At 41.1% G+C, this 17,032-nt stretch overlaps 1 protein-coding gene across 1 annotated transcript in view; it reads left to right on the forward strand.

The window, feature by feature from the left end:
* The first annotated feature begins 11,499 nt into the window (after positions 1 to 11,499).
* Positions 11,500 to 17,032, forward strand: part of LOC124620364 (molybdenum cofactor biosynthesis protein 1-like) — a 113,837-nt gene continuing 108,304 nt past the window's right edge. Inside the window, exon 1 of the mRNA XM_047147034.1 lies at positions 11,500 to 11,607. Coding sequence (XP_047002990.1) covers positions 11,500 to 11,607 — 108 coding nt within the window. The remainder of the gene's footprint in view (positions 11,608 to 17,032) is intronic.

Raw genomic sequence — 17,032 nt, forward strand, 5'->3', positions numbered from 1 at the left:
ACAGGTTGCCACAGGAGAGTAATGCATGGACTTTAACTGTTAGTCGCCCTGAATGTGAGTCCAGTGAGCTCACCACTGTGCCACCTCGCTCGATATATTTTGAGAGAAGTTCCTGATTTAACCATTTCATAGGATGTGGGAAGTGTACTTCCCATCAACTGTATTTCTTTACTGTATTCCTGAGAACACATCATACGAGCTCTGTATGCACCTGGCACCTGATGTTAGTTTGCTGCACCAGCTGAACTTTCTGTCTGTTATGAAATGTAGCTTTTAATTGTCATTAAATGTCACTTGTTCCTTTCAGAAGCAGTTGCAAATATACGTGCCACCAAATAATGTTGTTTTGAAGGCCACTGGGAAGTATGCTTACTACCAAAGTAATTTTTCCGTGATACAAGGGGAATATACTTACCACAAAATTAATTTCTTTTTTGGACTGCAGAAAAGATACTTACCACCAACTGACCATACTTACCACTAATTTAGTTGTTTTACTATGCTCTTGGGAAAATGTTGTACCTCCTCTGGATGTGGTTGACCTTTTGTGATAATATGCTAAACAACTGGTGTCTGTTTGTCATGACATCAGTGCTGTTGTCACTTGTTACAACAGAACACATTGTTTCATTCTGCAATATATGCTATTGTGACTTGTCTCAGCTCGTTTCTTTAAGCAGTGTTAAATGAAGTTTCTAGGATTGTAAAATAGATAGTCAAATAAAAACAGAAAATTCCTTTTTTTCACATGTAGTAGTAACTCATAACAGCTTACTAAAGACAGTGGGAAGTATACTTACTACTATAGTTTTTTGCTCCTAAATCACAAAAATAAAATAATCAAAAATTAAATTTAGTTGAAACTTCTAAAATGATACCAAAACAATTAACTTTACAGGGCTGCTACAAAAAATGTGCCTACAAATGGGTTAAAGACAAAGTATGCAAGCTGTGGGGGCAGTGTGAAACTTTTTTAAGCATTGTATTTGAAAAATATTATTCATTTTGTTCCACTTCTAGAATGTTAGGTTTTGTGGATTTTTGCCTGTACATTAATGGGTGTGGATGCGTTCAGTGGAGGCAAGTGTGTCGTGTATGATTTTTCTCAGTAAATATGTCCTACTGACGTTGCAGTATATCTCCAATGTTCTGGATGCATCAAATGAAGTTTAAAAGACAGCTAACTGCTGCTGCTGGTATGCCTCTTCATGTAAATGTCAGAGTTACTATTATTATTCAATACAAAAAGGAAGATTACCAGCTTAGCAATTTGCTGAAAATGAGTTCATTAAAGGGAATATTACAATTAACATCCTGTTAACGACAAATTAATTAGAGATGGGAAGCAGCCACAGATTGGAGAAGGAAATTAATATATTTCATACTGTGCTCGAGCACAGGCAATAAAAAACAGTGAACAAACATGATGCGTGTACTTGTTGCCTCAGGGTCTCCTGCGAAACTGAGGTGTTTGAGTAAGCTACATCACACTGCTTCGTTGTGTGCTTGTTGTCAAGCCAGTTTATGAAGTACACATCCCTCTTCATTTTTATATAACTTTGTTTTGAATGCACTGTACAAGAATATTGAATACTTTGAAAATTATCGAGTTCAGCCATTCATTCACATGTAATATTCCAACAGCTCCATCACCGATGAGAGCCTTCAGGGGTGTAAAACGAGTAAGTGAGAAGTGCCACTGAACTACTAACAACCATTTTCATCTACTACTAATCTGCTCACATTAATCATTATTCAAGGGGATCAGTTCTACATCATTTTATTTTTATAAATATGCAGAGAAGCAACTACTTGAAAAAAGCCAATGCTCTGCTACTTAAACTGCTCTGCCACTATTTTGATTTAATACTTCATGCTAAATGGGCATTTAATTCTACACAGGACACTGTCATCTAAACTTATTCTGATAAATTCATATACTTCCTTCCTGTGCAATGTCCTTTATGCTGTCAATGCCACGTTGGGAACAGTACAGTAGTTTCTGTTCCGTGGAGAACCAACCGTACCTGCACATAGGCTATTATTATGATGGAATCACCACTTCAAAAGGCATTCCAAAGCTGCTGCCAGCTTCCCTCTGTGGAGTAAACCATCTACCATTCCTGTCTGCTCCTAGAGAATATGTTGCATGGCTAAATATGGTTTTCTGTTAGAAAGTGTTTGTGCGTTGTGTATCTGAGGTGGGACAGGTAGGTAAATTCACATATCCAGGTAAATTATTGGTGGACTGGCTAATAAAACATTTTTTACTTTAAATTTGAATATTTGGGGATTTCCAGATTGCTCCTAATTTCGGCTGGGAGATGTTAAAAGGGTGTTGCACCTGAATATAAAACAGTTTTCTTAACCCTAAGCTCTTTACGGGTGTCAGTCCTATTGAGGAGGGGTACTCCTGGGCTGTGCACCTGAGTTTCTCCTGGGCCACCTGCAGCATCTGTACTTGTAACATGCCAAGGTCATTATACGAGTGGTCAATTGGCCATAAAGAGGTTTGGTTGGATATGTTTATGTTTAGTGTGCAATACTGCTTTCCTGTATTGCCAGTTGGTCAGCTAGATATTTGCAGCTGGCAATGCCATTTAGTTTTGCTGTAATGCAGGGATTCACCAGTGTTTATTTTGTCTGTGAGTTTGTGCTGTCCACAGGTGATTAATTGTCCCTAGATAGAAGTGTTTTTCAGCAGTTGTGTTTTCACCCGTGGTTGTGGTCGTAGTTTCCCAGGTTAAGAATGAAGTGATTGTCAGAGTGTCTCAAGTTCCTGTACAGTAGTGTGGTGAGTTTTTTGAATATCTGTGTGTGAGTCTCAAGGCAGTATTCTCTGTGAAGGTCGACAGTGTGTGTGGACTGTGGTGCACTTCGTTGTGTATCACCTGTAGGCGGCACAGGCGGTCAGAGCCACGTAACCCCAGACTGCAGCTGCATGTATCATCATGGGTCTAATCAGTATCATGTACACGGACCTCGATATCCTCCTATTCAGTGTGCTTTACCTGTTGAGCTTAGAGTAACACTGTTTGAGCCTTGCATTTGCTCAGTTGGCCTGTCACTGAAGTATTTGACTTTCACACTGAAACGTATTGGGCGTGTGTGTAGTGTTATTTGTCTGCAGTCTTAATGTGGGGTCCTACCCACTCATCTCATATAGGGTGCCTAAAGGATGCTGCATTCTCAAAATGCTATACAACAATTCAAGCAAACAACATTAATAGTTTTTATTACAAATAAGAAGCTTGACAATGCTTGACCTGGAATTTACAATGGTGTCGCAAGCAATAGGCGACATGCAGTATAAATCCGAGTCCTTTGCTATATACAATGTTCGTGCAAGTTTCACACACAGCTTGTGGATCACTAATAACTGTTATTGTAGCATTCTGCGCTAGGCCTGTCCGTATACTGTCCTAATCCTGTCCAAATACTGAGTGGCCGAGGCTGGCAGGAGTGGCACTTATATTCTCTTTGTCTAGGGGCCTGGTCCCATTGTGGTGTGGTCCTTGCCAGTGGGCTATTCGCTGACGGTGTGTTCACTGCCTTCTTTGCTCTTGCGATCTTAATTTTCATTCCAGTGCTTGTGGGTATGCCAGAACACTTAATGATTGTGCAGTTGTTATGGTTTGTCAGTGAACAGAACTGCTTCACACTTGTCAGCATTTGCTTTAACACACTGTCGTTCCAGCTAGGCAGTTTTGTTTGCAGTTGCGAATTATGCCTGATGGTTTCCAGTCTTGCACTAGGATGGTAGTGTCATCTGCGTAGATGGTTGCCATTGTGTTTTGTTCAGTTGGAAAGTCATTGACGTAGAGATTAAACAGGAGGGGCCCTTGGATGCTGCCTTGGAGTACTCTCACTTGTATACTGTGTTGTATTGACTGTTTGCCCTGAATGTCGGTGTTGAAGCTTCTGTGAGTGAGATATGAGTGTGTAAGGTGTACGAGCTCGTCGGAGAGACTAGCAGTGCAGAGTTTGCGAATGAGACGATTGTTCCGTAAATGACTGAAGACCAGGAACAGTGCTCCTGTAGCTTTATGGTGTTGGGGGTGTGTGTAATATGTTCTACTACACGGAGGAGTTGTTGTGTTGTGGAGTGGTGATTGCTGAATCCAAATTGCTCCAGTCTCAGCGAGTGATTGGTGTTGCAGTGCATAGTAAGATGTTTGAGAATCATCTTCTCAACAATCTTATTCAGGGAGCTCAGCAGGCTGATGGCTCCATAATTTTGTGGTAGGGAGTGGTATTTCCCTGGCTTCCTGAACATCAGGACAGGGAAGTGTTGATGTTGTAGAATGGTATTCATCATATGTGCGAGATGCTCTATAGCTTTATTCGTGAACTCCTGGGTGACATGGTTTTGAAAGTGATTGGGACCAGGAGCTTTTCTAGTTGTTTTGTGCTTAATAACCTGTGTAATTTCATGTGTAGCAGTATGTATTGTTACATTGCACTTGGGCTGGGTTACAGGCCATGTAACCTCCTGGTCCATTTCAAGTAGCAGTGCTGGATTGGAAGGAGCCAGATTCAGTGTGAATGATGTTGCTAGTGTTCTGGTCATCAGCTCATGCTTCCCCTCCATGGAGTATGCTGGTCTGTAAGGTATTTGTAAACTTGGTGTGTAGTATTTCTTCTTGGTGGAGTGGACAGCTATTTGCCACACTCCAGGTCATGTGGTGTGCAGCCCTGCGAGTCTATTGTCCCAGTTTGTAGTTTTAAAAGTTTTAATTTAGCCTGTATGATCCCCTGGAGCCTGCTAATATGCTGTTTGTACATCCAGTATCTCCCGAGATGATCTCTCATTGACATTGGCCCCTGTATTTCTGGGAGCAGGGCCATTGAGCATTCTTGTGGTATAAGTACTGTAATGGTACCTGCTATTGCATCCTGAACTGCGGTGGTAAGGGCTTTGACAGCTTCAACAAGTTTCCTGCTTTGTGTAATTTTGGGAATTTGTGGGATACGACTTTTCAAGCATTTCCTTGAACAATGCCCAATTCACACGCTTGTAGCTCAGTATCCTGTGAGATTCATCATACTGCTGTGTTTCTTGCGAGTAAAGTATTACAGGTGTTTGATGAGGCCAAATCATGTATAATTTCAATGTTGATTGTGACTATAATGCCTATCACATCTAATGTCTATCACATTTAGTCTCTGTTCCCTGTTTTAAGTGTCACCTCAGCTGGCACTAGTGTAATGTAGTTTGGGCGCAGTGCATGTTCGCATAGTTTTTTTGCTATTGGTGTTTGATCTTTGTTAGTTCCAAGCAGAGTGTTTAGCATTAAGATCACCAGTGGCTATTAGTCACTATGCTATGTTGAGTATTGTGCTGATATCGCTTGTTATGATATTACCAGATCAATTGTATATCGATATCAATGTAGTGTTCACTCAATTGACTTGACCCTAACAGCTGTGGCTTCTAGTCTTTCAGGTTCAGGGATCTTAATATTTGTGTATTCTTTGTCTCAATATATGAAGATTGCTGTTCCATCCACAGTTGTGCCTTCAGGTGGTCAGTACAGTAGATGTAATATCTTGAGAAGAGTAGTTGTTTGTGTGACTGGAGCTCAGCTTCGTTCATGAGAGCATTCCAGATTCCCTTCTCCTCCATAAATGCAGCTAGCTCTGCCCTTTTGTTGCCAATCCCATCTGCATTCCAGAACAGCATCTAGGTCAAAGTACTGTTGTTTGTGTTTTGTGGTGTATTACCTATGGAAGTGTGTGGGCAGTGTGGTGATAGCAGTTTGTATAGCAGCCATGCACTGGCTGTGTGTAGCCGTCATGAGTTTGTGCATGTGTTACGATGAAGAGCCTCAAGAGGATCTTAAGCCATGTGAGTGGGGTATAGTGTCTCCACTATGCCTCTGATTGTGGTGAGAATGTTTGTTATGTCAGCCAAGGTGCTGGCGGTGGTGTTGGTGGCTGGTGGTCCTTATGTTGGTGTACTGGATGGGCTGGCTTGTGTGTTATTCATGGTTCGTATTTCATCTGGGGTCACCTGTGTTATTGCTGTGGTGAGGGGGGCAAGAGTGTGAGTTACAGTTACATTGTTCCTTTTAATGTGTTCCTATGTTTGTCTGGTCTGTTGTTGGTGTATTTGTTGTGGTGTGATAGTGTCCCCTCTTTTGTTTTTTGGGTACCTCTGTTTTATTTCGTGTGTTTGTGGTTGCCCTAGTTTGGGTGTGTCTTCTGTGATATCACAAGTGTCACAATCTGGCCTAGACAGAGTTGACTTGGTGTTGTCTGGGACCGGCAGTATTGTCATCAGTACAGGGGCAGTTTCTAGCATTGCAGGTGTGGGTTGTGGTTCTGTTGTTGTGGGAGTGTGCCGTGAGTTTGTGGAGCTCTGTGCATCCTCAGTTCATCCACTTCCACTGACAATGCCAGTAAAAGAGGTTCCACACCTTACTGGCTGGGGGGTGGGGAGTGTCTTGGAGCTGTTCTGGTTACCACTTGTCTGTCTTTGGCACTTTTGCACCTTAGAGCTTCTTTGTATGCTGCACACCATCTGTAGTTTGCACATGGACCCCTCCACATTTGGTACATTTGATAGTTGTACCAAGTTTAAAGTGTCGTGCTACACGGTTACCAGTGCATTTGCGGCACCGTGTGCCAGATCACATCGGGTGCCGCATGGCCAAACTGCTGGCAGTGGTGGCACTGTTGGGGGACACACGGAAGTGTGTATATTTCTACTACGACCATGTGAAGCAGGAGCATCTGCGTCAGAAAGTTGCAGGAGTAAGCTGTGTCATCGAACTCCACTAAATAGTTTGGCTGCAATCTGTGTGTCACGAATCCAAGAATTCATCTCATGCTCTCACAGTCCCAGCTGAGAGCTGTGATTATACCATGAAGAATGTCATTGAGGGTTGTGGTGTCAACTCCTTTCACGATGTACATTCGAGTTTTCCCCCCTTGGGTGTTATATTTATGATACTCAATTCCCCCAGCTTTGACGATTTTCAGGAGATTTGTGCAATCTGTTTTGTTGCATACATACAGTGATACATGGTCCCTTGTGAGTTTTGTGCTTGGTATATTGTGGGGAGTGACATTCTACAAATGTCTTATTTAGCTTGCCGAGGCAAGTGTAATTGTGTATTATGACCAGTGGGAAGCCAGTCGGTGTAGTGTTCTGCGTAGCGGCTGGGGTAGTGTTGTGTAGTTGAGGTGCTGCAGAATTGTTTGTATGGTCCCTCATATTACCGATGCTCAGAACTGGTGTTGGTAAAAGCACGCTGCATTTGCCGTGTGAGTCAGTAGGCTCAGTTGTTCGTGTATGTTGCTGCTGATTGCATTTTGGACCCACCAGCTTCGAAGGTCCATCTTTGTTCCACGGAGCTGTCACTTCCAGCTCGAGGACTACTGCGGTGGTATTGAGGGCCTCTCTAGTATATTCACTGGTGGTGTGACTGGTGTTGGTGTTGCTGTTGCTGTTGCGTTGCTTCCACCCGTCAGTTGGACAATGAGCTCATGCTGTCTCCGAGCCATTGCTTCTTGATTTGTGGCAGCAAAGTCCAGATTTAGCTGGTTCATCACTTACTGATAGGTGGCAAAGCAAGACAGAAACGTCAAAGGGAACAGATGGCACTCCTGCCTCTTGTGCTGCAGTCTTGCTACGGGTCGTCGGGTGGGATCTGCTCGGTGGATCTGCGTCTCCCAGACATAAGGATACTTTTAAGGATAGAATGTGGATATGAGACAATTTTACTTTTTCGTCTGAAAAGACAATTTTGCTTTTTTAGTGTACATACAGAAGAGGGGAGTCCTTATGACTCACTTGTGCAAGATGCAATGCTCAGTGCAAGAGAGCACGGGTGGAAGACAGCAGCCTGTACTAGACAGTGTTGTCCAATGTGAACGTGCCCCGGACACTCAAATACCCTATTAAAGAATGGGAGAGTCACACTGGGGAAGTTCCAACCACAGTTGCAGGAACTTTGAGCCAGAACTCATGGCCACCTAGCACTGTCAAGTGTGTAGCAGCGTGTGCTTGTAGGTGACACTCCAAAGAGTGTCCTGTGGCATTTACACCAGTTTTAGCGTATGTGTAACACAAATATCCTCTCGCAGCTACTGCAGGTACAGGGGGAAGGCAGCTGCTCAGCTGCGACTCACCCGTAGTACTGCCCGAGGTTTTCCTTGGTGGGAGGACTGGAACGAGGTGCACCAAGCCTTGTGATGCCCATTGAGGAACTGTTGGAGTGAGACGTAGTGACTCTGAGGTCAAGAAAGCTGGCAGTGACCAGAACAGGGTGTGCTGACTCCCCCCCCTCCCCCTCCCACCATACTGCTTTCAGTGATGCCATTGCAGAGGATTACACTGTGGTTGGTCATCTGGTTTTTATGTGGGCCAGAACATGAAGCTTTCCTTTGCTTTTTTTTGCTAAATTGACTCATACTTCTGGACACAAACACCTATACAGAGCAAATGTATTGGCATCCAGGGTTGGGTTATTTGGGGGGGGGAGTGACAGTTTGTTATTGTTTCCGCCCCCCCTTACCCAGCTTCCCTCAAAAATGCAACTCGCTAGCAACGTCGCTGTTAGCATACGACAGACATCTACAATTTTAATAACAATAATAAACACACAAAAATATATTAAATTATTCAATATAATAGTAACAATACAAATAGGTGGATCAAAGAAGGAAGAAAACGTAGAACAAACAAAAGAACTTCATAAAGTGTACAAACTGACATGGACACACTGTAATAAAAGAAACATTTCAGTACAAGGCAAACACATGCGCTATAATACAGTTATAGTATCAGAAGCACTCTTCGCATCAGAAATGACCACAATCTGTGGACCAGGCACCACAAAGCAGAAAGAATACAATGCAAAATCCTCAGAAAATTTTTTGGAGCAGTGCACAGAGATGGCATATGGATGAAGAGATCAACCAGAGAATTATAAGAACACAGAGGCAGATTCAGTCACAATCAGAAAACACCGACTAACATTCTGTGGACACATACACACAATGAACAGCGACAGATTCACAAAGGGATTTAGGATGTAGTAAATGCCTTAATCAAAAAAAACCAGTTGGTTTAAAGAGATAGAAGAATGCCAAAACGAGCAGGAATCAGAATGGAAATGATGAATGAAAGAGACAAATTCAGAATCAAAATTATGAACATAAAACTTGAAGTAAAGGGAAGGAAGAAAACAGAGAAAATATGTACATATCAAAGGAAACAGGAACACAGTCAAAGAATGAAAAGATTTTGGGAAGAGAAAAGGGAGGAGGAAAGAAGGAAAAAGCTGAACAACCATGTAACAACGAAGTTGAACTCTGTCAGAGTGTGTGCTCACCATCATTATTTCAATAAACGTTATGACTGAACAGAGGTCTGCAAACACATGTGAATGAGGGGAATACTGTTTCTATCAGTGATTTCCAACTGTGTTCGGGAAGTCATTCTTTCTGTTGTTGTTGTATCGGATCTGTTGACAGCTGGTATGTTCAACCCAGTGGTGTGCAGCTTTACCCGGCTGGAATGTTGTCAATCAGACCAAAAGCATGTCCTTGTGGGCAGACCCTAGCACGAGCATCTGAAAAGTGTCCTTTATTACATGTAGCTTGTCATTGCTGGAAGAACTTGGCATTTTTGACACACTTCTGTTTCCATGCTACCTCCTTCTCCAAAAGTTATGTGTGCATTTGGAAATTGGTGAAGTAAAAAATATAAAGACATCGTGTCATTCTGCCACATCTGTCTGTAGTGTGCATTTTGGGGTGCGTGTACGATACAAGGCATTTAGGTATGATGAGGTTACTTAGCCATTAATGTTCACAATGGCTGGCATAAAGGAAACATGACAAGTATTACATTAGAAAGCAACAGCGATAGCTTTCCGACCGCATAAATTCTACTAGGCAGAGTCAGAAGCAGACACAGTGGCCTGTGCCAGATACGAGGGTTGGAAGTGGCTGAAATGTGAGTCGTGGGACAAAGAGAAAGAGAGAGAGAGAGAGAACACACAGACAGCACCATAAAGCATTCCCCATCTCTTTCTGCACAGAATGCACCACACTGCTGCCTTCTTAAGTGCACCCCAGTATAATATGTTGTTTGGGAAGTGGGTGGTAGTTTTCACCATTGCCACGACCTCCCCTTATATCCACTCCTGCAAGATTGTGAAAACTACAGCCACTGAGGAGATTTATGTGAGATGTTCCTATCAACTTTGTGTAATATTCATATTGCACACTTCTGCAGACAAAACAGATTTTCGACCTTAGCTTAGGAAAGAAAAGAATCATCACAGATCATTAAGGTTCAAAGAACTTGTCTTGAACACTGTAAGGGATCCCTGATCCCACAAACAAAGATGCTAGTATCTGACGCCCAGGTCGATAGTGGACAGGAGTAGATTGTCGAGCGCTGCAGTAGGCAGTGAGACTAGTGCTGAGTGCGCAGTAGTATGGTAGAGTGTCAAGTGAGCAGTAGAGCAGGAAAGATGGGGAAGAATGGTGGTCGAGTGAGTTGTAAACGGTAAAATTCACTGGAGTATGACGAGTGAGCACGTCCCCCTGATCGTCGTGGGGTTGACTCTCACTAATGCCGATTCGCAAGTGATAAGAGACAGAAAGTGACAAGTGCCGAATTACGTGTTTCACGTCAACCGTGTCGGCCAGCAACAACCATGGATTGCAGTGAGGATTGTTGTGAATGTTAACCATCAGCATTGCGTGTGACAAAGTACTGAAAATCAGCAATCAATAAAAAGAGATAACCACAATTAGACGTGTAAGGCAAAGGTAGCAACTGCCTCAGAATTTGTGTGTTAGTAGGAAATATACATCAGTTGTACATCACAACCTTTGTGATTCTTAACAATAGACAAACGTTCAATCATTAGCTATTCCGTCCCAGAACAGCCGCATTCGGTTGAAGTACTCCTGAAACCACAGCAGAACAACCAATAGCCTTTCATCCATTAAGCACATGGTCATATATCACAATAATTAACTGTTTGGTGTCTTCGGTAAATTACCCAAAATCCAGTAAAGGAATTAATCGGGGGTGTTTCAACACGAATGCTTAAAAATTCTTTTGTAGTTAACTTATTTTCAGATTATGAAGAGTTGTTTGTTACAGTTTGTATTTTTGTTCCAGGTGGCCCTGAACTTGATGGCTGTAGTGATGTCGTGAAGGCACAAAGTCGGAAGTTGTTAAACCTTCAGAAACAAGATTTTCAAAAGTACTTCTTCTCAGATACCAATATTTCGCCCCTGTTTGTGTCGGATACACAGATGTCTCAGTTGTTGTCACGTAATTTGAGTGTAGTGACTGAATCTAGAAAACAGTTTCTTTTGCTTCCCTGTGCCCCAAGCATTATGTGCAATGCAGGACTCCTAACAAAACAAACACACAGAGCACAGCCCTCTGTCTTCTCTTGCCGTTTCTGCAGTTTGGGAGCACAGTCCGAAAGTCGGACTCATGTTGACCGGTCTGGCAGGGCGAAAATGGTCAACGTGGGTTCGAAGCTGGTGACAGAACGGACTGCTACAGCACGAGCAAAGGTTTTTGTGGGACCCGAACTGATGAAACTCATACGAGAAAATGGCCTGAAGGTACTTAGCGTTGCTCGCCTGGCGGGAATTGTGGGGTCCAAGCAGACGTCCAGCCTTATCCCTCTGTGTCATAACATATCTTTATCCTCTGTGGCTGTGGACATTGAACTTTACTCTGCTCTCAACTGTGTGATTATAACTGGCACGGCAAAGTGTAGAGGGCAGACGGGCATGGAGATGGAAGTTCTCGCTGCTGTATCGGTGTCTGCCTTAACAGTGTACGATATGTGCAAAGCTGTGAGTCATGACATTTTGATATCTGAAATAATGCTTCTGGCCAAAAGTGGGGGAACTAGAGGAGACTTCCACCGGACATGAGCATCTGTGTGGGGCAGTGAAATAAGTTAAGTATACCTGGTGTGATGTAGGCAAATTTCAAAGTCTGTTCATAGTTATCATAAATTATATACACATCGAATTGGCCTGAATATAAGTTGCACCTTTAATTTCGAAAAAGAGAGAAACTTAATTAAAAATAATTTGTCAAGTTGCCCATTTACAAAAGCTTTTCAAAATGTGATTTACCCTTAACCAGTTTTTTTGTAGTACACTATAGATAAATTACACACAAAAACAAAGCTTTCAGTTGCAGTTTTCATGTAAGACACTCTTAACTTCACTAACATTCATTGTTTTGCCACTGTCAGTATTTTTGTCACTCTCCTCCCAAAGTACAGTGGCGTCGCTACAATCCCGGGCATTGCATGTGCAGCATTTCTTGAACCGTACCTTTAAAAAGCACATCTGTTAGATGAATAACTGTGAGTTTGAAATTTGCAACATAACTGTACCGAATTCCAAAATTTTCTCTCAATGTTGTGCTTCATTGGTGAAGAATAAATTATATTCTTTAGTTAGAGAAAAACTGTGCCTGTTCCACTGTCTAAAATAGTGAAACTGTGAGAATGGGAACACAGAGGGGTCCAGAAAAATGTAGACTCTCTTTGATAGTCAATATTGATGGAACAAAATGGCATAGTGTCAAAATTCTTGCATGGGAGGAAGATCATTTTGTGTGTTCAAAGTGACACCTGTTAGCAGCCAAGCAACATCAATGTTGCTGAATTGTTGACTGAAGTACAGCTGTCAATGTTGCCAGTGTGGTAGCTGCACAGGATGTCTTGATGGTTTCTCATATCTCATTCAGTGTAGCTGGGTTCTGTTGGTAAACTTTGTTTGTCGAGGTCCCCCATTGGTAGAAGTCGAGAATTGTAAGGTCCCATGAACTTGGTGGGCACTTGACAGTTCCTCTTCGTCTTATCTGTCGTCCAGGTATATTTTCATCTAAGTAGAATCTGATATCTCTGTGGTGGTGAGGCGGAGTACAGTCTTGTAGGTAAAAATCTTTTGTTTCCAAACACCACTTGGATGGCTAATAAAATCAATGTTTGCAGTATATGATACACCTCACCAGTTATGTACCTTCAAAGAAGAATGGGTCAGAGAAACAATACTATGACGGACCACACCACACATTATCACCAAGTGAAGTAACATGTTTGTCCATGTGAACATGAGGATTTTCAGCAGCCCAATACACGCAGCTATGACAGTTTACATTACCATTCAGGTTGAATTGTGCCTCATTAGGCCAGATAACCTTCCCTGCAAACCATTCATCTTCGTGAAGCATGCCTTCAGACCACTCGAAGTGCTCCATCCTTCGATTCGAGTTGTCCTCATTCATAGTGTGAAACAATCTTGGAATGTACACTTTCCACTTTGCAGTCTTCAGAATTTATCATGCACTTGATCAGCTTACCCCACTTCCCCATACATCCTGCTTCATAGATTTTTGAGATGATCTAGAAAAATGTTGCAATACAGCAGTGCTGGAACCTGGAGGTTGATGTTCTTGTTCGGAGGACCTTTCCTTGTGCACATTTTAAACAGCATTGTCGGATTAAAATTTATACCAAATACAATAAATTGTTGTTTCAGTACAGCCTTGCATTGCTCAAACAATAGTTGTACTTCATCCAGTGCTGCATTGTCATCTGCTGGAAACCCACACGACAAGATCTGTTGGGAAAACAGTGGTTTATACTACTACTCAAAATTGCAGCCATATAACACTTTGTTCCAAAGGTAATAACTATCAGAGAATGTCTACATTTTTCTGGATCCCTCTGTAGTCACTACCTAAATGGGATAGCAACAAAGAGAATGTTTGCATTGCTACCTCATACACAACAATTGATTTACAAACTGTAGTGATATTTTTGTTTCATTTCAAACTTAAGAAAAAGCACTACAGTTGAGGTTTCTATGATTCATAAAAGTCCCAGTTTTTATGGGAGATTTTTTGTAGAAATGGTGTATCTTATATTCAGGCCAATATGGTACCCGTTTCCATCCTGTTTTAAGTCTTAATTCAAAATATTTATCTTTCTTTTTCCAATACCTGATCAGTTTGAGAGAGATATTTAAAACAAAAAATAAGCACTAGCAAGTACGTTAATTTGCTATTGTTAAAACTTTTTCTCGTGCATGTTCTCTACAATTTTGATATGACACCACCTGCACTCTTATCTTGTTGCCAGTAAAAAGTGAGTAAGTAGGTCATTAAACTCTCTCTCTCTCTCTCTGTGCCCTCCCCCAGCTGTGTGGTAGTGTCCTCTGTGTTGCTCTATTGTTTCAATTTTTGATGGTCCCGTGCTGTGAAAAGTTGAGGTGAAGTGTTCATTCTTAAATAAATAGTGTGTATCGGCTCTTTTCTCCTAGGATCAGGTTGTCATTGCTGTGTTCATTGATGTAAAATGACACTTTTTTAACAGTTCCTAAAAGGTGCACCACTTCATTGATACTTTTGCTCAGGTGTAGAGCATATTGGCCAGACTAATTTACATGTTTCAGCTTTACACTGTATGGTATCCTCTTTTTTAAAGGCCTATTATCTTTCTTGTGTGTGACTAGTCCAGAGATTGAAAATGTTTTATTTTGTAAGTTACCAATCCAGAACAGGTTTCTGTCAATTTAATTCTTCAGGTTTTTCCAGAAGTTTGCTGAAATTCCTGAGTTGTCCTTTGCACAGTCGGACATCATTGTCTTCCTCGCATATTTCGGTGACATTAGTTGTTGCTTTTACAAAGTGCTACTTGAGACTGACCGTCAGATGGAGCAGGTCTGTAATTTGTTCCCTCTGCCTTCGTGCTTCATCTGCAATCTGCTCTGACAGACACCATCCTCGGGTATCCGTGTTGCGTGATATTCCGAGTGTCATCTACACTCACGGGCACGATTCTTGTGTGTTATGTTTTCAGTCCAAGCTGGTTGGTAGAATTCTGTTTGCGGGCTGTCCCCGTTTGGGGACAATGATCGGCAGGGCATGAAACCCTAATCTTTCATCTTTCAGTTAACTCAAATGTCGAGTGTCACTTTTTTCATGTACTGCGGTTACAAATATAAGAAAATACAAAATGAAAATTTCTCAACATAGTCATGTTTCTTTTCAGTATGTTTCTCAGATCAGTACACTGCAATGTAAATATTCCATTAAAAGAATATATTTTTGATTGTTTCTTCAGTCAAAGATGCATTGCTTTTTTGACTTAACAATCAATGTCAAATCATTGTCCCTCAAACAATCCTGCAGGGGTTTGACAACGTGAGACCATGGCTTTATGGAGGATCACCTAGAATTAGCTGTCGTCTTTTCTGACATGATTTTAAATCAATGCTATCATCACTGTTTCTTTTGCTTAGGGTTTTGAGTCTAGGAATGATGCAAACAATCAGCAGTTTATTTCTTTCTTACGTGATCTTGTTTTTTCCTCCCTAGCCCCCTTTCTTCTTTCATTTGGTAGCCTCGAGCAAATTGAATATTCCTGCTTTTGTTTGTATTTATTAATCTGTTTGTGCCTCTAATTCTTAAAAGACTTCATTATGACACTAATAATCTGAAGCAGCAAATTTGGGGAAAAAGAGCTGCATTCATTTATGCTGTTGTAAAATGGAGGAATTGGTTGTAGTTGGAAAAAAATCTGCCTTTTACAGCTGCTGATTTTTGTCATTTATTTTACATAGCCCACCCATGATCTACAATCAGGTCTTCCTTTTTATGTTGTATTTTTTATAAGAATGTTGAAACATAGATGATTGTTATGCATCTTTGCAGCACCTAAACTTGAATATTGTACTTAAAAATGTTATTTGTTGTCTTTTTTAAATTAAATTGTTATGTTTAAGAAGTGAATTAAATAATTGTTACCTGTGACATAATTTTGTAGCAGCTAAACTTTGATTCTGGTCTTCAATATTTTAATTTTTTATAGTTTGGGGTATGATTGTTGTAATTAGAAAATGAATGTGTGCTTTGTGCACTATGTTGTTACAGTAATTTGGAGTTTATTTTGTACATCATCTGGTGTAAATTATAAGAATTTAAGCAAAAACTTCTGTCTCTCAACAGCTTTCTTAATAACACTATTCCAGTAACTGGATATGCATATTGAAATATCTGTGTTGTATATTAGATTCTATGACCTGTACCGAGGCAATATTTTGCGGTTGCAAATTTTCTTGACTATTATTAAGTGTGTGTGTGTGTGTGTGTGTGTGTGTGTGTGTGTGTGTGTGTGTGTGTGTTGCTTATGCCCTACATACGAGTCCTCCAAGCTACTGATGATCTGACCAATGTACGACATGCCAAAATGCTACAGCTGCATGGGGAGATACAATTAAATCCCATCCGCCCCCCCCCCCCTCTCTCTCTCTCTCTCTCTCACTCTCTCTCTCTCTCTCTCTCTCTCTCTCTCTCTCAAAGATCAGCAGGTTCAGGAATCTAACACAGAAAGAATTTAATCACGGTTTCTTTTTCATCTCTATCATACAATGTAGTCCAATCTTTTGCTAATACAGAAATAACATTTTGTGATTTATGTAGTGTACTCTTCAAAAGATCTAATGATGTCCTCATTCCTTTCTTATAAACAAAACAAGAAGAAACTGACAATAATTGTCATTAAAATAAAACACAGAACAGTGTCTCCATAGCATCAATGAGCACATCCTTTCAGCACCTTTGACCCAGGCAGTGAACACAGCAGCGGTCAGTCTATGACTTGCAGCAGGTGAATCCCAGTCAGCTGCATTGCTCATACACCCCACATAAATAAAAATAAACAAAATCTAACAATACACATAACCAAGGCTTGATTTGTGACAGTATACCGCTGATGACGAAAAAAATTAGACCCAAAGATTTTGAGATGTGATACAATAGAACTTTTGCTCTAGTTGAAGCGGTAAGATACAAATGTTGTATTCACACTGTTAAAAAGCTCAGAAAAGTGTTATAACTTTTTCAGAAGTCTAAATCAAACTATGGAAACTCTCGGTAGGAACTTAGAAATATAGGAAATGATAGAGTGCTACTTACCATAAATACATGTTAAGAAGTCTATTTTTTTTCTTTTAACAAATC

Source organism: Schistocerca americana, chromosome 6 (assembly GCF_021461395.2).
Source record: "Schistocerca americana isolate TAMUIC-IGC-003095 chromosome 6, iqSchAmer2.1, whole genome shotgun sequence".
In the NCBI taxonomy this organism is placed as follows: domain Eukaryota; kingdom Metazoa; phylum Arthropoda; class Insecta; order Orthoptera; family Acrididae; genus Schistocerca; species Schistocerca americana.